Here is a 22,025-nt window from a genome sequence, read left to right as displayed (position 1 = left end):
CCCCCCCGTAAAAAAGTTTATGACCTGTTGATCCTGCCAGTACATCCAATACATTATTTTTCTTGCCTTTAAAAGGGTCACAACTCTATAGTGGAATCACGCAGCATGTCACCATGTGCACAGGGTAGTCTTGGTTTGAACATGCAATTTTAAATGGGTTTTAAATAAATGCCAACATATTAAAGCCAAACTCCAGCTAACAATTTTGTAGCAGTTGCAGTAACCATTTTCTTTCGATTTAAAGCATATCTACACCCTTAAGCAAAAATTTAATATATTGTAGTTTACCAATTCTTAAATGTGGTGCCTGCATTAGTTTTCTTTTTTAGGCTTATTTCCCTTAGCTTTTTTAACCTGGTGATCCAGCCAGTAAATCTGTTATTTTTCAACTTCCCTAAACAGACCAAGTTGTCCATTAAAAGCGGCAGATAAAGGGATAAAACAAACCATTCAACACTGACAGGGGTGCCTACAATTCATTTATGTGAAACCTTAATTTAAAAAGAAAAACACTGTTGCTGTAATTGCCTAAATAGTAGTAGCTGGAGGTTGGCTTTAATTTGCTAGCCGAGTCAATCTAAATATGCTAGTCCATCCAATACTACCCTCTCCACAGGTTGACAATACTGCTGTCCAAGGGTGACTCCATTCAGAGGTGTCACTGGACGGATGCGGATCGGAGCCCACTCAGGTGACACCCGACATGGGGTGATACCAGTACACCACCAGGTCTCGATCCGCTCCCAAAGCCCGAGGAGAAAGGGGAATATTTTATCGGCTAGGCAAATTAATTCAGGATGGAGAAGGGGGGAGCAGACTGGAGAATGTCTGTTCTCCGATCTGCTCTGTGTGATCAATGAGACTGGAGCACCGTACTCACAATGCTACCTGTCCCAGCTGTCACAACCTGGGCTGCACAGGAGATTGAGCACAATTCTGTGCTCGATCTCCTTTATCGGAGGGCAGGGGAGACATTTTATCGCTTTCTTACTGAACATTTTTTATGGGGGGAAACCATGAGTTACCGCATAAGATTTCACCAACCCTGGTGACGCCTCTAGCTCCATTGCTCCTCCATAAAGTAGAGCCACCTTAAGACAGAAAGTCTGTTACTGGCCGTATTACCAGGTATAAATAAAGTAACAAAACCCTAAAAAAACCTCAATGCAGCCACCATAATATTTTACATTTCGTTTTGGATTTAGAAATGATTGGAACCATTTGAATGAAAGCTGACCATTGCAAGCACCCCAGCAGTGTTATATGGTTTGTCCCAACTCATGTAACTGCCAGTTTTGCTGGTTGATAGCCGGATCTTGTAAATGTGAAAAAGAATAAAAAAAGTAATGAAAAATAAAACAAAGGAATTCATGTTCGAAATACTATCATTATAGGTATTAAAGTGACATTAAAGTCAAAAACTTTATTCCCTGCCCCCAATGTTTATGTCAGCACTTACCTTAAATTATGTCTCTTAATCTGATCTTCCTCTTCTTTCCTGTCCTTTTCATCTGTCTCTCCAGCGCTGCTGCGGGTCTCCGATCCAGCACTGACTCCTCTGTCCTTGCTGGCACTTCCTATCCCACGGTGTCTGCATGCGGGTGCATGCGTCCATAGACTAACCTTGTGTCTCTCCTTGTCTCCCGGCCAAAAATCAAAACTGCGCATGCACCCGCTCCAAGAAGATTTGCGGGCGCCCGAGCATTTTCGGATTTTCAGATGGGAGCACGCGGCGAAGACAGGGGTAGGCTTAAACCGCTTTTAAAGCAGTTAAAAAAAACCCTTACTTTTTGCTTATATCTACTGCTTGCTAGGGTTTCTAAACCGGAGGGTTTAGAAACCCTTTAAGCAGAGGGCAACCAAACTAATTAAGGGGATGGAGGACCATAGCTATGAGACAAGATTACAAAATTTAAACATGTTCCCGCTGGAAGTGAGGTAAAAGTGCCCATACACCTGCCGATTATCGTACGATAATCGGAGGGGTTATGGAAGGCGTGCAACTGTTTCTACTGTACTGTCGCACGTCTTTTGTCTCCTGAGCAGGCTTGAAAACCCGCCGAGAATTGTACGATTTTTGGCGGGTTAGTGGCATTCCCGGGAGAATGGGTCCTGGGGCCGAAGCTAGCCGAAGGATCGGCCGAAGCAAGCGCACACTGCCCGCTCAACATTGCAGTCTTCGGAAACACTCCCCTCAGCGGGGCGGGCTTTTGGTGATCGCAAGTACGATCTGCCTGTCCAAGATGGGCAGATCGTATGAGCTTTTAATTACCTTACAACCATCGCCGGATGAAAGTCGTGCGATGGTTGTAAGGTGTATGGGCACCTTTAGTGAGATGGCCACCAGAAAAAGTGTCCCATGTGAAAGTGAGAAAAGCCTAGCACCTCCTGCTGAAAACAGGTGATAATTAGATCCTGACAAATGCAATCCTTTCATAGAAGTTTAGGAAGAATTGTGGCAACGATAAGAGTGGATTGTTGGTAAGTTTTACCAGCCCAGGTTCATAATTTGGCATATGTCTGTTTTTGAACGTTCTCATTCATCTATGTAATGGTATATCTGTAAAAAATAAATCAAAGTAAATGGAGTTGCTGTATTTTTCCTGAAGACATTTAGCTTCTCATCCAACTAGCTTTCTCAATTCAGAATATTCAGTTTTGAGTTGAGAAAGCTGGTCGGATGTCCAGTGAAACATCTTCAAGAAAAATACAGCAAGTCCAGTTGCTCTGATGTATTTTTACAGACATGTGTGTTGTGCATGTCCGGGCCTTCAGTACCTCAAATGTTCCATTGGGAAGACTTAAATATTGTAATGAATTTAGAAAAGAACACCAGAATAACATCCATAGAACTGTGTTAATGACTGAAAGTATGAATGAGTTTGTCAAAAAGTGAAATCCTTTGCATAGGAAAGTGATAATTTCACTAAATGAAATATTATCTATAGCTCAGCAAAACCATTTAGTGTCTTTCAAGACTGATGAATGAAAACGACACAGGACACAACTTACTGCAAATAAAAAATACAGCCTGAATTAGGACCCATTGCTAACATGAGACTGGAAAGGAGGTTCTCTGTGTTGTTTCCTCCTGTTTTATATCTTTGGCTCGGTGTGCTGAGCCTCCCTGATGAACATGGAATTATAGATGGATGATACCAAGAGAGATTTAGGTAGTTTTTTTTATGCAAATGTGAATTAGATGGTGTTTTTACATTTATGTGAGTTTTTAAGGGCAGTACAATAAATATATTCAAAGCAAAACAAATAAACTAAATGTTAAATTAACTGTTATTATTTTGGGTACTTTAAGTTAGTGGTAGTAATTCATTTTTGTTGTCAACACAGAGGCAAAATACAGTAAAAATAGCTAAATAATTATTAATGCAAAGAAAACCTATTGCAAAAATGCATAAACTATATTTTCACATAATTACCCCAGTCAGTACCACAAAGATATCACGCAGAACGTTAAACAATATAAGTATCACAAATTAATAATATTAATATTCATTAATAATTTCATAACATGCTATGAAAAGGCATTAAACAGCAAAACTGCTTAAAGAATAAAAAAAAACCCTTAATAATGTTATCAGCATCATATACTATACAGTACATTGGTATCAAGGCAACTTTATTTGAGTCTCACGTTCACAACTGTTTTTTTACAGATATTTTATCAAAGACATGCAGTGATTTGTTTTGGACCCATTTCTATTGGGTTTCTTCCTAGAACAATGGGGTCTATTCACGAAGCTGCCGAGGGCAGCTAATAATTTTCCCATTGAAAAGCATTGGGACATTACTATTGGCTATTTCAATTTGCAATAGCCAATAGTAAACTAGCATTGTACCCGCCCTCTGCTGATGGACCTGATGGGGAACTGCAGCAGTGGGCGAGTACAATGCTAGTTTACTATTGGCTATTGCAAATTGAAAAAGCTCTACAAAGGCAGAGCCAGATGTCAATCAGGCAGGGGGTGGATCCTGACAACATTGGCAGGATATTTTCCGGCTTTAGCACGACTCTACTCTGTCAACAAATAGCGAGCAGTAACCCGCTATATGCTGACTTTAGGTCACAGGAATACTTTAGTAAATATACTCCTGTGACCCAAAAGAGGACTAAAGACAAAAAAAGTTCAGCTTTAGTTCTCTTTTAAGCACACCTGCTCTGTGTACACAGTTTTCTATACGTTTTCAACCACATTTTTCACAATATCCTCTCTGATAAAATACTGTAGTCATAACCCAACTCATTTTGCTAAAAAATTTAGGCTTTGCCCTATTGAATCTTGTAACGCCTGAATGGACTGCAGTAGTGTGGATCGCAGCTGCGTGCAGCATTTCAAACCAATTATATGTATTTTAGGAGTTTTTTTGTTTTGTTTTTTCATTTTGTGATAATTAAATGGGCTTTAGGTCTTTGAATAAATGAAAAACTTCAAAAATGAGTTCAAAAAGATATTTCAGTGAAACAAAAGATGCCTAGTTTCAAATTGTTCTATTGCTTTATAACGAACGTAGGCTGAAAAAGTTTGTCATCCATTCCATTATTTGATCTGCTTGCACTGGCACTCTTTTGAAGTGTCTTGATTTTGCATTGCTGTGTATAATAATTAGCAAAGACTAAAAGAAAAAAGAATGAGTTAACCTAAGTCATTAGCATACAGGGACCATCACTAATTATGTAAAATGCTGATGAAAAGCCATTAATTGGCATGACAGAATTTTCCAACATTTTGTACGTAGCAAAATGTGGAAACCTTGAATAGCATTGGCATAGGGATGTGATGACACAGCCATAAATAATAAGATGAGCAATAAAAGTCAATTTGTATTCACATACTAAGAGATATAGAAATATGCCAAGATGTAATAAATGAGGGAAAATGTAGACTTACAAGTTACGCAACTCTGGAAACCGAGAGAAAGCATCAGGGCCAAGCTTTTTCAACAAATTATGTTGCAATGACCTGAAAATGACAGATAGGATGTGCTTAAAGAACATTTAAAATCATTTTTATATTCATGTCACATTTACCTCAATAACAAATAGAATTTGGAATAGGAATAATAGTAGTTATTTATTCTGCTCGCTGACATCCGGTCACCTTGCTAATAATAGCAATATAAATACATAAAGTCCAAGCCCAAACAAAACGGTTGGGGAGATTTCTCTTCACTTCCTGTTCTGTCTGACAGCGGTCAACTAGGCAGGAAGAGGGGGCTACTGCAGTAAAAATCCTAACAGTGGTTCTTAACCTTAACCAAGCAAAATTGTTACTTATTTCTGTATTTGTCCTTGGCGGGGGAAAGGGGACAGGGGGTTCTTTCACTTCCCTATTCAGACACTTTTAAAAGAGAAGAAGGAGGGAGAGTTTCCTTCACTTATTGTTCTGTCTGAGTGAGACGAAATCTGCTATATGAGGAGGTGCATCCAACAATAAAATGTTGACGGAGGTCTTAACTTACTTAATTCTCTCCTAAACTAATAATAATAAAAAAAGATTTGGCTGGAGTTTGGGTTTAATCATTCACCAATGTGTCTTCAATAGCCTGAATAAGATTGGTTTTAGATAATTAGATAATTTTACTGTAAAAGTTATCGTTAGTCTTGATACTGTTTGTTGAATAAACCTAAAGGGGCATATTTATGAATAATAAAGTCCAACTACTGCCCACATTTTTTTCAAAGTTTAAAGTAGAGTAGGGGGAGAGTTAAACATTTTAATTTTATTGTTATCTATGACCCCACTGGGGTAGTTTTTTCTCACTTCCTTTCCCTGGGACAGCACTGCCAGGAATTAGGGGAATGGTTGTCACCAGGAAAACAAAACACATATTAAAAAAAAAACAGAAGTTCTAATGTTATCCACTCTTCTAAAGGTTTTCTTGCCTGGTTGTAAAGGCTTCCCCAGCACTTATTATCCCTGTGACACTTTATCACTCGGACAGAGAATAAAAGGATTTATCACTAATAGGGACACACACAGTAAAAAAAAGTCTGGCGCAGGTTCTTGCCCTTCTCCAGATGATCCAAATCCAAAAATGAGCTGTTGTTACTGGTTTAGGGGAGAACTGTCCTTTTCTCATCTAACCTACCCTTCCTGAACTACCTACACTAGACTCCCCCACCCCAGCATCTTACCTCTGTAGCAGAATCATATCTTGTGCAATGTTTTAATCATCCTTTGCAGAATTACTCTTGAGAGCAGATAACGCCAGTGTACAGGACAGCCCTATACATGTCTATTAGGTCAGTACACATTTCTGCCCAAGGTAATGAATGCATTGCACAGGATGTGGGTTGGGGGAGTGCTAGTAGATGTTAGTTCAGGAGGGGTAGGGGTGGGTTGAAGAAGTTTAGGAGAAAACTACACCATTCTCCCCAAAAGAACAGTGTGGATGTGGATTAAGTTATTCAATGACAAGCTGAGCATGGGTGCATATCCTACCTATGGCCCTAAGGCTAAGAAACATGCCTCAGCAGCTATTTTCCAGCTCCCCCATCTGAAATGATGGCAGCTCCAGTTCCCAGAAAAATAGACATCCACTGCAATAGCTATCAAAGTTGGTGCATGTTTGAGGGAGTGAAGCTCATAGAGCAACATTCCAGTGTAAAGATACCCTACAGATAAAGAACTAGTTTTGGAATATGCATGGGCTCATTAAAACAAAGAACCATAAACAAAATGCTCTAATTTATATCAAGCAATCATCTTTCCCTGACTGGACTGATGTGAACTTAACTATAACTGGCCTGCTTTGAGTTGCTGCACTTCATAATTTACACATTATCATAACATCCTTAACATCCTTCAAGTAAATGTGTTACGTTTTGGATGACGTAGGCAAAGGTTATAACTAGTGATGCACCGATACCGGTATTTTGGTACCAAGTACGAGTACCGATATTTTTTTCCCGGTACTTGCCCATACCAAATACCAAGAACCTTTGAGGAAGCCAGACGGCGTGTAATGACTCGCCACCTGGCTTCCTGATTAGCCAGTAAGCCGGGCAGCGTGTAAAGACTCGCCACCTGGCTTCCCGATTAACAAGGAAGCCGTTTCATGCTTCTCGTCACTATGTGATGAGAAAGCATGGAGCCGGCTTGCTGGCCAATCATGGAAGCCGAGCGCCGTGTAACGACACGGTGCCCTGCTTCCTGATTGGCCAGGAAGTCGGCTCCATGCTCTCTCGTCACAAGTGACGAGGGAGCATGGAGCCGGCTTACCGGCCAATCAAATCAGGAAGCCGGGCAGCGTGTAATGATGTGCGGCCTGGCTTCCTGATACAGGAAGTATCAGGCTAGGCATCGGAGCATTCGGGCGAGTACGGCTACTCGCCAAAATACTCGGTATCGGCACCGATATTGATACTAGTATCGGTATCGGTGCATCCCTAGTTTTAACCCCTGCAAGTTTTTATTGCTTCAGAACAATGAAGCCTCAAAAATTTAATGTGGTCATAAATGCAAGAACTATTGTGTTCAGCACACAAGCCAATACTAAGTAACTTCAGGTTTTGGTGACACCTTGAGAAAGGAGACCATTGTATCTCCAAAACCTCTGCATTACTGGAATTGCCTTGTGTGCTTTGCTATTTTTTTCTGCATTTTTTGGATTTTAAATTTTTAGATTTGAGATTTCATTGGAGAGCTGGCTTTTTGTTCTGAAGTGACTGTGGCATCACCGTTGGACCTCTCTGTTCACTCTTTCTGTTTGTCCTGGTGACCATTGTCAAATGAAAAATCCAAAATTGCAATGCTGTCACCAGATTAAGGGTGAGTCTTTTAACAGGGACACCTGTTCTGGTGACAACTGCCCAAAAAGGGGAAGTCTCCTCAGTTTCTACATATTTCCTCTTACTTCCTGTTGCCTCTCAAACACAAGAAGTGATAAGAAATCTCTCTAATGGAACGCAGACACCAACAAATTAACTGACAGGTTTTGGACCCTTCCCTGCTCTATACAAAATGTGTTGGGTATATATCCAATTTAATAATAACTTTGAAAGTCTTCTTATACACACACTGAAGTACTGGAACCTGGTAAACTGAAGAAGATATTATTTTTTTTGCATAAACAATCTGTCCTGCTTTACTCACATCATGGTCACATTGTTGGAGACAGAAGGGACAGTGCGTAATTTGGCTCCATCACAGTCAAGTTCTAATCCTCGGCACAAACAATGAGCTGGCATCCCACCAAGCACTGGATAAAAGAAGATAGGAACATTAACAAAAGTCAGAGCTACAATAAAAGGCCACCTAGTACAGTATTCTGTCAACTGCAACCTACTAAACTTACTCTGTTTTTAATTGATATCCTTGCCAAGATTCCAATTCATAAGGGGGTTGATTTGCTAAAGGATACAGGGACACCAAATGACTGTGAGGGGAATTTATCAAAGCTGGAGCAGACAAAATCTGGAGCAGCTGTGCATGGCAACCAATCAGCTTCTCTCTTTCATTTTCAAATCTTACTTGAACAAACATAAGAAAGAAGCTGATTGGTTGTCATGGGCAGATTTTGTCTGCTCCAGTTTTGATGAATCTGTGTGTCCAATGAATAACATTTTACAAGATGAGACAGAGAAAACAATAACATTGGCATTCTATTGTGAGATATAGGAGGCATTAAAGAGAGGCCGGGAATAAATGAAAGTGCCCCTTTGCTGCTGTATGCTGTTAACCACTTGCTGACCGCGGTGTTAAACCCCCTTCCTGGCCAGGCCATTTTTCAGTATTCAAGCGCTGCAATATTTTGACTGACATTTATTTCGTCATGCAACGCTTTACTGAAATGAATTTTATACCATTTTTTTGGGGGACAGATAGAGCTTTCTTTTGGTGGTATTTAATCGCCACTGGGGTTTTTATTTTTTACTATATTAAGGAAAAATTAACATAAATTTTGAAGAAAAAAAAAACAGTTTCCCCTATATTAAATGATGAAACATTTATTTGTATATTTCTTTATATGCAAATTTTCTTTTTTTTATGTTATGGCTTAACAATATTAATGTTATTGCTATCACTTAGAGGGCTAACAATCTATATGATAACACAGGCACACTGATGAGTCCTCTTTATGGAGATGCTAAGACCCCTAATGTCACCTTGGGACCCCCAAAGAAGCTGATGAAGCAGAGATCACTGTGCGGGAGGGGATGCTTAGGCGCGCAGGGCAGCACATACAAGCAATTTTTTTTTAAGGAAGTCATATTAGCTATATACAACATAGTTTTCAGTGCTGGGCAATCCAATTTCATGTTGGCAATGAAATTACAAGCACTAGTAAAGCACAAAAACATCTAGTATTGGTCATCTATCTGACATAGGATTTGAGATGGATATGATTTTTAGATGCATTCAGTTTGTATTGGAGAATTGCCTGAGATCCTTCTGAATACCTCAGCAGGTGCTTCTGATCTTCTTTTGACTAGATTCTAAGGTGCATCAAACATCAGGGTTTCATAGTCATCATTCATCATTGTTACTAAGTTTTGGTAACATGCTGTCATAAAGAGCCGTCATAGAGGTGAATTAGGCTATTCTCAGATTCTCAGGATGTCTCAGAGTCTCTGGAGACAGCCCACTACATCTCTATAACAGATGCTAGTGTATGCATGGGGCACAGGGCAAAGATATGCAGTGGGGATGTAAACAAAGCTCTGGTCTGTCGTAGGCTGTTGCCAACAGTTAAATGAGAACTATGGTGTTAAGGCTTTTCCCCATAGTTCTCCTTAGGGTAACGGGAGGACACAAACTAGTGTCCTCCCGTCACCCTAGGCTCAGTATACCGCGAGCTGTAGCTCGCGGTATACTGAGGCGCCGCAGCTGAAGCGGATCCCAACAATTGTGCCGGGATCCGCCCAGCTGCATGACTGACAGCTGGCTCTGCCTATCTAGAGGCAGAGCCAGCTGTACCCGCCCCCTCCCCCTTAGTGTATGCATGGGGCACAGGGCAAAGATATGCAGTGGGGATGTAAACAAAGCTCTGGTCTGTCGTAGGCTGTTGCCAACAGTTAAATGAGAACTATGGTGTTAAGGCTTTTCCCCATAGTTCTCCTTAGGGTAACGGGAGGACACAAACTAGTGTCCTCCCGTCACCCTAGGCTCAGTATACCGCGAGCTGTAGCTCGCGGTATACTGAGGCGCCGCAGCTGAAGCGGATCCCAACAATTGTGCCGGGATCCGCCCAGCTGCATGACTGACAGCTGGCTCTGCCTATCTAGAGGCAGAGCCAGCTGTACCCGCCCCCTCCCCCGTCCGTTACGCCAGTCAGCGCTGGCGGATCGGAGCGGGGGGTATCCAGCCCCTCCCCTGTCACGGCAGAGAGCCATGACAGGATCGAGAGATGAGCGAACGCCGGTATGTGTTCGCTCACCTCCCGATCTACTGAGCCGACCTGTTACAGTCTCATTGTCACAGATCGGCTAGAATTATGCGGTGAGTGAAAAGCACTCACCTCATAGTTCTCCTTTAAGGGTATGACATCTGCATCTGGAGTCCTTAATGTGACACTAAACTCAGGGGTTAAATCTTAAAAAATACATTCAAGTACCTTAGCTATCGACAAAAATGTAGCCTCCTTGTGTATCACTCAGCTGTAGATCCTCAAATAACCTCTGAATTCATGCTGACACTCAGTAGCCACCACTCCAAGCCCACCCCCATGATAAACTACAATCTCAATACAATGAACTAAATGTGAGATTGTAGTCCATCATGGGAGCAAACTTGGACTGGTGGCTACTTTACAACACATAGGAACCATGGGGAACAAGAGTAGCCCATAAGTTACACATCACTGCCAAGATATCGTGCCTCACCTCCTGAGCACAGCTCCGGCATTCTAACCATGGAGAAAACATTCCATATGCCTGGTATGCCAGGTTGCTATCTTTGCCACCAGGGTGTGGAACCACATGGCTTTTATATTTAAAGAAAGAAGCAGTAAGTAGGACAATATCCAGAAATCTTTTGTGGCAAAAAATCAGCCCAATCCAGGTTAAATCTAAACTTTGTGGGTTGATTCACTCATCTCTAGCATGATCTCTAAATATCGCACTTTTAATTATTTGACATGTTCAGCCAACTAGTTACTGGTAAACTTTGACTTCTTCCTGCAAATTCACTGAAAAAAAGCAGAACACATTTTCTTCTCTACAGTAATTGAGGATATTTGTGAAATACTATTTCCTCTGTAATTATACATCATAACATGACAGTATACTAACTCTGTATGCCAGCTTTGTTAAAATGTGGTAATCACAGAGCTGCTCTTAAGCCAGAAAACTCTCCTTATTATTGTGCTGTTTTACAAATATACTGGAGAATTGTATATTATTTGTATTAAAATGTAAATTCCAAACTTCCTCTTCTAGGAAAATGATGATCTATTGTAAGTGCTATCAAGCCCTTTCTTTTCTAGTAAAGGGTACAGATCTGTAACAAATAGTATCCATGGAGCTTTGTTCTGTGTGCTCTTTCAGAAGTACTGTACTTAATTGCATTTCTGTCATTATTAATGGACGTTTACAGGAACATTCTGTTCATGGTGCTTTTCAATAATGTTTCACGTTGACTCAGTGCAAAAACATCAACATTTCCACCTTTGGACTTTTCAGAGATGTTAGTATAGTCTAATTATTAAAGAATGCTGTGTGTTTGATATAAATATATTGTATGAACTTATTTTTACTCGAAAGGAAAATGACTTGTAAAGATGTATCGACATTGTAGAAAACAGCAGGAATGCTTGCTTAATATTGTATTGCATCCTATTTGCACCTTATTTTATTGTTAGAACAGCCTTGTTAATTTATTAATCCCCCATTTGGGGATTTTCCAAATGGTTCTGAAGAGTTCTTGAAGAGCCATGGCCTGATTGTGAGATGTTCAAGGAGGGGTTGCTGAGGCCAGTTCATCTACCAATCATCTTTGAAGTTTTTATTGCTGTCTTCCTGCTCAGGAGATTCACCCTTTCTATGTGGCATGGTGACGACTGTCAGAAATTGATTGGAAATTCAAAACTTTACTGAAATTCACCCCACTTTCTGAGGTGAGAAAGAGCACAATGTATTTAGGCAATGGACACAAACCTTCAACACCCCCTGTTATGCAAACAATTGGGCATTTTTATGCCAGAAATGATTGGTTAAGCCCAGAATCGTTTTTAATTTTCACATCTGCTTTTCCTTTATATTGGATTTTCGAAACAAGATTTAGGCGCAGAATAACAATTTTTGGTAATGAAATAGTAAATTTTTAAAGATATGTGTACATCAGATTAAAAATAGGGACAAGTGAGCAGGAATAAGGGACAGAGGAATTTGGTTCCAAATTAGTTATGTTGTCACCAAAAAAAAAAATCTTCCAACGTGGACACCTATTACAGTGACATCTGTCTAAGAGGGGAATGCTCATCACATTCTGTTGAGTCTTCATAAGTCTTCATCAAAGTTTTTGTTATGCATAGACAATTTAAAATCTGCCTCTATATAAAACTAATAATACAAGTTTCGGTTGCCTATGTGTAGGTAAATTCCACCACTTACAAGGTGCTTTCTTGTATTCTGGCAAATAAACATGGAGAATTAATTCTGTTTCATGAAACACAGAGCAACTGTTGTATCAGTGGACTAAGAAAAAAAGCATTTGCCACAGGACAACTAGAAAACAGTTCTTCTTCAAAGAATGCTGGAGGTTTAATATGAATATGTTGTATAATCTTAATTGTACTCTAAAGCAAAATGACATTGTAGAAAACAGCAGTAATGCTTGCTTTCTATTGCATTGCACTATGCAGTATGATGCAGGGTATTTCTTATAGGCTCATCATGTGGGTGTGAAAGTATTTAAGCTTGTGTAGTATCAGATTGCAGCTATGCGATATCATTCTTGGGTTTTGAAGGATAAGAATCATGTTTCAGTTCTGCTCAATAGAAAATGTGCCCAGTGCTTCCAAAGTAGATGGCACCAACACTGAGGTAAAGGAATGATCTTCTGCAAAGCTGCCTGATAGAGATGATAAATGCACTTTATTTCTTACATACAAGGTTGAATAACAGCATGCCTTTGGAAGTTAATCCATGCAGATTCACTGTGTAAGAAATCAATCTCCTATGCCCTGGTTAGTAGGATTTCCCTTGTACTAAGCACTCCAGTGGAAACAATAACCCAAGCTGCATCCAGTGCTTCCCATAATTGTTCAATGAGCTGATAGATGACTGCTCTTAATAGCTAGACTCATCTCATCATACCTGAGGTGTTCATTTATACTGAGATCTGACAAATAATTTACATTCAGCTAAATTAATTGGCATGTTTGCTGAACCATTCTGTCAGTCATTCTTTTGTGGTACAATCTTGCTAATGAAAAAAGTTTACACTCTTGCCATGAATGAATACAAATGACTGAATTCAAATAAATGAATACAAATGGTGTTCAAATAGTGCTCGCCTTCATTTTTAAGCGGTTTGATTTTAACCATGTATGAATGTTGCCATAAGTTTAAAACCGCAAAAAAAAAAAATTATTTATCAACAGTTTTCCTGTTCTCCTTTGTCCAAAGCTTAGTCCACTGACACAACAGTTGCTGAGTGTTTCCTAAAAAAGTTTAAATTCTCTATGTTTCACCAGAATACAAGAAAGTACCTTGTAAGTTGTGAAATTAACATACACATAGGCAACTAAAACTTGTATTATTATTATTTTTTATATAGAGCCAGGTTCTAAAGTATATGTAACAACAGCATTGATGAAGACTCATGAAGACAAAACAGGAAGTGAGTTAAAATTTTCCAAAGCGAGGGAAATTTCTCTCTTAGACAGTTGTCACAGGAATAGGTTTTTCCATCGAAAATGTATCTTCTCTTCTTGTTCTTATTCTTCTTATAAATGTCCTTCATTTGAAGGAACTGTCCTTTATTTGGAACCAAATCCTCCTATGCCTCTTTCCCCATCTTTTTATACCTGATGTGCATATATCTATGAAAAGGTACTATCTAACTATCCAAGGTGTTATTCTGCACTAAAATAGCTATCTTAGCTCATTTCAAAAAGCCAATATAAAGGAAAAGTAATGGTGAACAAAAAATTCTGGCCTTAACCAATAATTTTTGACATATAAACTTTTAATTTTCGGCATAACTGGGGGCGTGGCAGGGTAGTGCCCATTGTGCTGGACGGTGCCCCTCATTCTAATCTCAGGAAGTTTGGAGGTATCTGACAAAAAGTACATTGTTGGATTTCCCGTCAGTTTCTGACAGTGGTCACCACAACACTTTAAAAAGGGTGACTCTCCTGAGCGGGGAGACAACCATCAAAACTTGACAGGAGTTCCAACCCTTTGACACTAGTTTGGCTACATGTACACTTAAAGTTGTAACTTGCTGATTGGTTTATGAGGACATGATACATATGCATTTGCAAACAATGTATCTCCATTTTGCTAACTAACTTAAATTGGTCTCATTTTTGCTAATTTGATACTCTGGTGAGCAAATGTAAAATACAGAGCTTACATATCTAGTAGTAAGGCATGTTGCTAAAGAACTGGTGTTCTTTCATTTGAAAGTAGGGTTTTACAGCATGTGTTACTATACCAGTTACATCCACATATGGAAATAACACAGATGAGAACTTTTAAACACGCATAGCTCCTCTAAGTCTTACTTGGAATGGAAACTGAATAACTAATAAATAGCTAGATGTACAGTAACTGATTACTTCTTCTGTAGAGATTTGTGCTGCTCTGAGTCAAATTCCCTGTCATCGGATTAGAAGGTTTTAAAAAGGTGCTTCACTGGAAATAGTCTTTCAGCAGAACTCTTTATATGTCTATTCCCTAGATGTAAAAAGCTTCCTATGTATATTCTTTCTTTTCTGGGATTTACTAATTTACATTGGACCCATTTATGATATCATAGGAATAATACGTTATCATGCAACATTATCATATAGAAAGCATCAGACAAGCTCTTAAAAGCCTAATAGCACTGAAAGATAATAGGATATCTCTTCCCATTGTCGGATCCAGAATTACTGGATTTATTTCATGACTGAAGTATTAGTCAATGAAGACCTCTTATTATGCAGAACCTTTCCCAAATAAACACTGTGTGACAAGGAATGAATTGGCCACAAATGTCATTTTATTAACCATAGCAATTAAATAACTGTTCCCAAGTAAAAGCAACTAGATTGTGTGATGTGGATTTAATTGGTCACAGCAGACATTTTATTAACCATAGCAATTACAAAAACACTGAAAACAATCAGCAAAAACAAAATATTACATTTAACATCTGGTCATAAACTGTTTAAATCAAGTTGTACGATTTGTACCCAACCTCTGTTCTCAGCTACACCTCATCCAGGGGTGGATTAACATAGGAGCTACTGGATCGCTAGCAACAGGCCCACCCACAGAAAATAGGCCCAGCCGGCCTGGATCGCCTCGGTATGGCCGATAGCAATCTGGGCCGGCTGAACACAATCAAGCAGAGGTGCTGGTTAGGATTGCTACCTGTCCAGGATTCACTCAGACAGTCTGGGTTTTGAGTCCTGTATGTGCTCTGTCTGTGTTTCAGGCCAGCTGAAACCCAAACATAAGATCTCACGATATCAGGTGGACAGGGGCAACCATGGGGTCCTGGTGTTCCAACCTGAGTGTATAGAGGAGACAAGGGCCACAGAGATGCTGGAACTCGGGAAGCCAGGAAGTGTCTGAAACACAGGGAACAGAAAAGTCTTGAAGGGCATAGGGGTTCTGCTTCAGGCAGATGTGTTGTTCACTAACTCTCCTCACTCTCTCACATGGCTATCTCTGCTTTTTCTCTCTCCTGGCTGACTTCTCTCTCTCTTATGGCTGTCTTTCCTCTCTTTCTCTCTCTCTCTCTCTCTCTCTCGTGGCTGTCTCTCCTCACTCTCTCTCCTGGCTTTATCTCCTCTCTCTCCCCTGGCTGCCTCTCCTTACTCTCTCCCCTGGCTGTCTCTGCTGGCTCTCTCCCCTGGCTGTCTCTCCTCACTCTCACTCCTGGCTGTCTCTCCTTGCTCTCTCTCCTGGCTGTCTCTCTTCATGCTCTCCCCTGGCTGCCTCTCCTCACCCTCTCTCCCGGCTATCTCTCCTCACTCTCTCACCTGGCTGTCTCTCCTCTGTCTCCTGTCTGTCTCTCATCACACTCTCTCCTGGCTGTCTCTCCTCACACTCTCTCCTGGCTGTCTCTCCTCTCTCTTTTATTACAGAACAAAAACAGGCAGAAACCTGTGCTATAGTTGTGACACCCCAAGTGTCAATGCATAAATGCCTGAATTGGCCTGAGTTGAATCGGGAAGGATACAATGGTTATTGGTGTGCTGGCAAAGTAAACACGGTACCCATTGTATCAATAATTGTATTAATAAAGAGATTTGTATTGCCATTTTCTTTCCTTTGTTCTGTGATAAATAATTTTTAATTTAAGACTACCAATCCATATTTCGTTGCTAATGGTGAATAATAAAAAAAACCTACCTTGTGCTTTTTTTCCCCTTTTTTTTTTTCTAAAATCGATATATTATAATGCCTAATGTCTATGGATATGAACACATTTCATCACACACCTCTGACTAACAATGTTTGGCTATCTAGGACACTTTCAACTGATTTGCTTGAGATGAATGAGAACTGGTGCTATTTTCTAATCCAATTATCCACACACATAAAGAATGTATGTGAAACATCTAACAGGTACATGGAAGAGTGATATCATCAATTAACAATAGCAGTTTTCCCAACACTGTTCAGCTCTAACAATTTCCTTTATATGTAGTTGTGATGACTTACAAACAACAGAGAAAAATCCTGACTGACCTTTTTTCCAGCCAAGAGTTGTGGCCTTAACAATCAATATGGATTTTTTGTCAGTTTGGCTGTACAAACTGAGGTTGATTTACGAAAGGCAAAAAGGCTCTTCCCTTTGCAGGGGAAATTTCCCTTAGGTTAGTGAATGAGGTGAAGCTCTGCTGATTTTCTTCATTCAGTTATATGCCAGCAAAAATACTGTACTGTTTTTATTTTTATTTTCCTTGCACGTGATTAGGTGTTCTTTGCAAAGTGAGCTTCCACCACATTTAGAACAGCCTATTTGCGTTTAGTAAATCAATCCCTTCGTATTCCAATGGTGATTCTAGCAGACATTCAAGTTTCTACTATTTGTGTCTAAATTAAAATGTTCAAGACTAAATATGGAAATGCCTGACTTATATTATAGTGTTTGAGTATGTTAATAAATATAATTAGCAAATTATATTCCAGTGTTGATTTTTATTATTCTTATTATGTTTGTGTGTTGAACCTTCTAGTCATATGTAAATAATCCACTTGAATCAATTTTTTCACACGGATTGTTGTAATTTTTACACACAGATTTGTTTATTAACACTTTAGTGTGCAGTTGGTTCACATAGACCTAGCGCAACATATTTGCTTTACAAATTATAATGATTATTTACAATAAATCCAATTTGTGAGGATGAGAGGCAGTGCAGTGGCAACCAATCAGATGGTGCTGTCTCCAGCAGTTGTATGGGCAATGTAGTTGCATAAATGTGTATTTACTGGGTATTGCTATGGTTATTGTTCTGTTATTTTGCCGCCTTGTGGCCATTGTGTTTATTACACTTCTTTTTCTGTGTATCCTCCCCCTTTGTATGATGTTATTTCCTCAGTGTGCATTTCTGCTATCGTTAGGCAAGACATGCTGAGGTATTTCTTTTGGCCTTCAAATACAAACATCTACCACATCATATTATTTGCCAGAATCCTGCTGCATGCAATGAAGATCATCGGGGATGCAAAATATTTGTTGAGTTCAGCTATATGATGAAGCTTGTCTATGGTAATTGTATCTGCTATACACAGGCAGAGCCTGATTTACTCTCTCTGCTGCCCAAAGGCCAGGTTCCTCAATCTGCCCCCCTCCTCGCCAACCCCCCCCCCCCCTTTCCCATTGCCCAAAGGGCCGGTTCCCCAACCTGCCCCCCTCCTCCCCAACCCCCCCCCCCCCCTTTCCCATGGAGAATGGCAGACCTGCAGGCTGCATACAAGTGATCCTGGTGATATCGCCGAGATCACTCGTACAAAACAAGCGGCGGCTTTCACGTTGTACATTTAGCTCTGATTGCCCAAAGCAGGGCTAAATGTAGAAAACAACTACCCTCCCAGCTCCCGGAACTGCATGTCCCAGGCATCAGGAGATAGGAATTTTACACCCCTGCTGCCCCTCTACACCACCCTGCTGCCCCAAGGCCGGGCCTTGGTTGGCCTTGTGAGAAATCCGGCCCTGTACACAGGCCAGATATGGAGATCTCAGGAAGGAATACATTGCTATTACCTAGTATTGATTGCTAAAAATAGTAGGTATCCCCTGAATGGCCGATGTGCTGAGTGAGGGAGCCACAGAGGCACTGTAATACATATATTGTAGTAGATGTGGCTAGGACAACATATGACACGATCCCTGTGGCCCTGCCAGGGATCATTTATATATACTTACATGGTGCCAACCCGGACCAATGTAAGAATATAAAAACAAACTGGAATTCAGCGTTAACAGTTTCTGAAATCTCATCTGGTTTGCCATTCTCTGAAATCTGTTCATAAAAATTAAATGAAAACTTCAGTGTTTATATAAAATTCACATAAGTAGACCTTTGCCATCTACCAGCACTACCTGTAGCTGTTGCGGTATCTAAAAATTGCCATTGTATCCTCCAACCCTTATGCCCTACCCGCAAATTAACATCTCCCTCAATCTCCATAATGTTAATTTCTAAACATTTTATACTCACATTTCAAAGCACATAAATGGTGGAGAATGATAGGAACCTAACCAAGGGAAACCAAGGGACAAGGAACATAACCAAGCATGGCCTCACAAAAAACTCTTTTAAAAACACAATAATTATTTTTACTAATCTACTAATACTAATAGCAATAACCCATAGCAACAATTTAGAATTCATTTTGCTGAAGTCACATCAGTGGCTGCTGTAGGTTACTAAACCTAACGATTAGAACAAGGTAGAGTAGAACAAAGTCCCTTTTGAATTTTCCACACATTAACTAAATTGCAGCTTCCTTAGTTCAGAGTTTAGTAAGCAGTAAATTGAGTTAACGAGCATCTAAAGCTAAAGCTTTTATTTTAGTCCTGGATAAAGCAGTGAGGGGTTAGCACCCCTGACAGGCCCTTAATGCGGTATGTGCCCCCATTAGGAGATTCACTCTCTCTTTGTTTTTGAGTTGTCACCAGAAAAGGAATAGAGGGGAAATCTTCAATGGGGACACTAGTTCAGGAAACTACTGTCTCAGAGAGGATTTCCATGACTTTGGAGAGATTTCTCTGCATGACAGGAAGTGAAGTGAAATCTCCCCAATAGAACAGAAATAGGAAAGAAAACCTGACAGAGGTGTTTACTAGGGATGCATTGAAATTTTAGCCGCAAAACATTTGGGATGAAAATGGTACTATGAGCAAAATGCCAATAGTACCATAACATATGAAAATGGGGTGCATCCCTAGCTTCTCTCCTCCCCACTGGACGCCACTCTGTGTCCCCTCCAATCCCAGCTGCCCCCCACCCCCCGTGTTGGCAGAGGCAGCAAGAATTCGAGGGGACACAGACTGGCACCCAGCGTGGAGGAGACAAGCTTTCAGGAGGCTGAGCAGGGCGGTGCTGGGAGGAGACAGCTCGGGATGCCAAGTGGAGCGGTGCTGGGAGGAGACAGCTCGGGATGCCAAGTGTAGCGGTGCTGTTTACCGTTCCCTACTCTACACAAAGTGCCTTTAGTTATACTTTTATGAAAGCAGGTAGCAAAGCCAAGTCTAATGCTTCAGATTCACACATACAAATGATGCCTTCTAAAATGCTTGCTTATAAAGCTCTTTTATTTATTTCGGACTTTATGAGTAGGTTCTTAGAATCTTGTCATCAGCAAAGGTGGTTAAATTACAATGCAGGTGGGTGTTATGTACTTAACAATTCTTTAATAATAGATTCTGAACAGTTCTGTGGGTGTGCTAAATGTGGCTTTTTTATAAAGTACAGCCAATTTGTCACGTAATGTACTTCACTAATGACATGCCACATGCCATGGGATTGAAAAGGTTTTAAACAAGCCCACAGCTGCAATAGCAACTGTGACCTTGTTTTAAAGCAGTAGTGTAAGCATTTAATACCTTCTCTAGTTTGGTGGGAGGGGCCGAAATGCTTCTGTAAACATTACAATTTTCTGCCTCAGATTTTTTTCAAAGAATTATATGAGAGAGCAGAATCCAGGCATCCCTTTACATGTGCCTGCTTCGCCCTGATAGCCACTGGGTGCTGCAGAATTTAGCTGTGCACTCTACTGATTGGTTGACTGGTTTCAGACACAGCTATAGGGATGCCGGTGATGGGTTCTTTTACATGAAGTTCAGGAACAAAATGACTGATAGCAGAGAAAGCTAATAGCTGGGGAAGGAAGAGGGCGGCAACAACAGTACTGATCATGGGGAGAAACTGCAATGGGTTTTATTGTGAAGATGTAAATTTGCAAGGAATTGAAAGTATTCATTTTTAACAAAGGAAAGTACTTGCTACAAGCATGGGGGAAAAAAAGTTACGTTTGGAGTTCAACCTTAAATTTTATCAGTAGGCTCGTTGCCACAGCGTAAAAAGGGATCTGGGCAGCTAAAAGGTTGCCTGATTACTTCTAAGGGTGGCAGAATGTTTGGGGCCCCCTCGATGGGACACCCACCAGGGAACTTGGGACCACAAAAAATACTTAAGAAATGCAATTGGGTTGTATGGAGTAGAGATCATATACCTGTTCTATCCTCCGTACTGTGAACCAAAAAGCACTCTGTTCTGAGTACTTCCATGTTCGTAGCTGAAAAAAATGACAGTCGCTGCTGTAGCAGGTGGGGACTTTCTGTCCTTGGTCAGCTCAGGGACAGTTCTGGGTAGACTTTAGGGCTCTAATAGACACCTGATGTCTCTATAAAGAAAACCTGTCACTGCACAATGCTAGCACATAGGTGTCATATCAACATCCTTGTGTTGGTAATAAAGTGAAGTAAAAAAAAAGTAAATTATATTAAAAATAACACAGAGGGATGTGCTGCATGGAGGTGGGTATCTGATGTCTGTAGGGGGGATCTAATGCCTGTAGGGGCATGTCCTGCATGTAAGGGGATCTGATGCCTGTAGAACAGGGGCATCAAACTCAATTTCATTGTGGACTAAATCAGCATTATGGTGGACGGGGTCAATGGTAGGCTGTGCTGACTCTCAAGTGGCTGTGCAGGTTCTATGGTGGGCTCTACGGGCTCTCAGGTGGGCTGTGCGGCCTCTCAAGTGGGCTGTGCAGGTTCTATGGTGGGCTGTGCGGACTATCAGGTGGGCTATGCGGGGTGTATGGGATTCCGCTTTGTCAGTCAGCGGGTGCGGGAGGCGTGGATCCACAGAAGGAGGAGGAGATTTTCATTTGGCACTGTAAACAGGGCCTTCAAAGGAAACCTCTCAGAGCAAGACCAGAGCAGGAACCTCTCACTAGAATACGCCAACGGAAATTTACTCGATGAATATTACAGAAGAAAATATGCGCAATGAAGAAAATGAGAAAGCTCTTAAGGAGCATGAGAGTGCAAAGCAAAACAAAGAAAGCAGTGTGAAAGCGTGTTTTCGTTATAAAAAGAATGGTCACCTGGAAAAGGACTGTTTGATCTGGAGAGCTGAGCAGGGAAAGCGAGAGGCACTTACTAGAGAAAGAGCTAAGACAGCTACTAAAGAAAACTGCAGGCACATCATGGAATGCTACCGTTAAAGTGACTCAGAACAGTATACCACTGGGATGGTGTATTGACTCAACAAGTCACATGACTAGTGATGAGACCTTCTTCATAGAAATTGATTTCATTGCAAAGGACAAAGTTTTCCTAGCAAACTGGAAAAGTATTACTGCGAAAGGTAATGATCTAGGATTC

At 40.6% G+C, this 22,025-nt stretch overlaps 1 protein-coding gene across 1 annotated transcript in view; it reads right to left on the bottom strand.

Annotated features, from left to right (window-relative positions):
* The window catches only part of RXFP1 (relaxin/insulin like family peptide receptor 1), a 165,429-nt gene that overhangs the window by 55,614 nt on the left and 87,790 nt on the right, over positions 1–22,025 (bottom strand). Inside the window, exons 4-5 of the mRNA XM_018569394.1 lie at positions 8,115–8,220; positions 4,908–4,979 (exon numbers count right to left, since the gene is read on the bottom strand). Coding sequence (XP_018424896.1) covers positions 4,908–4,979; positions 8,115–8,220 — 178 coding nt within the window. The remainder of the gene's footprint in view (positions 1–4,907; positions 4,980–8,114; positions 8,221–22,025) is intronic.

Source organism: Nanorana parkeri, unplaced genomic scaffold, assembly GCF_000935625.1.
Source record: "Nanorana parkeri isolate BGI_ZX_2015 unplaced genomic scaffold, ASM93562v1 scaffold1329, whole genome shotgun sequence".
Classification (NCBI taxonomy): Eukaryota; Metazoa; Chordata; class Amphibia; order Anura; family Dicroglossidae; genus Nanorana; species Nanorana parkeri.
Note: the sequence above shows the minus strand (reverse complement) of the source record. Positions and strands in the feature narration are given on the sequence as shown.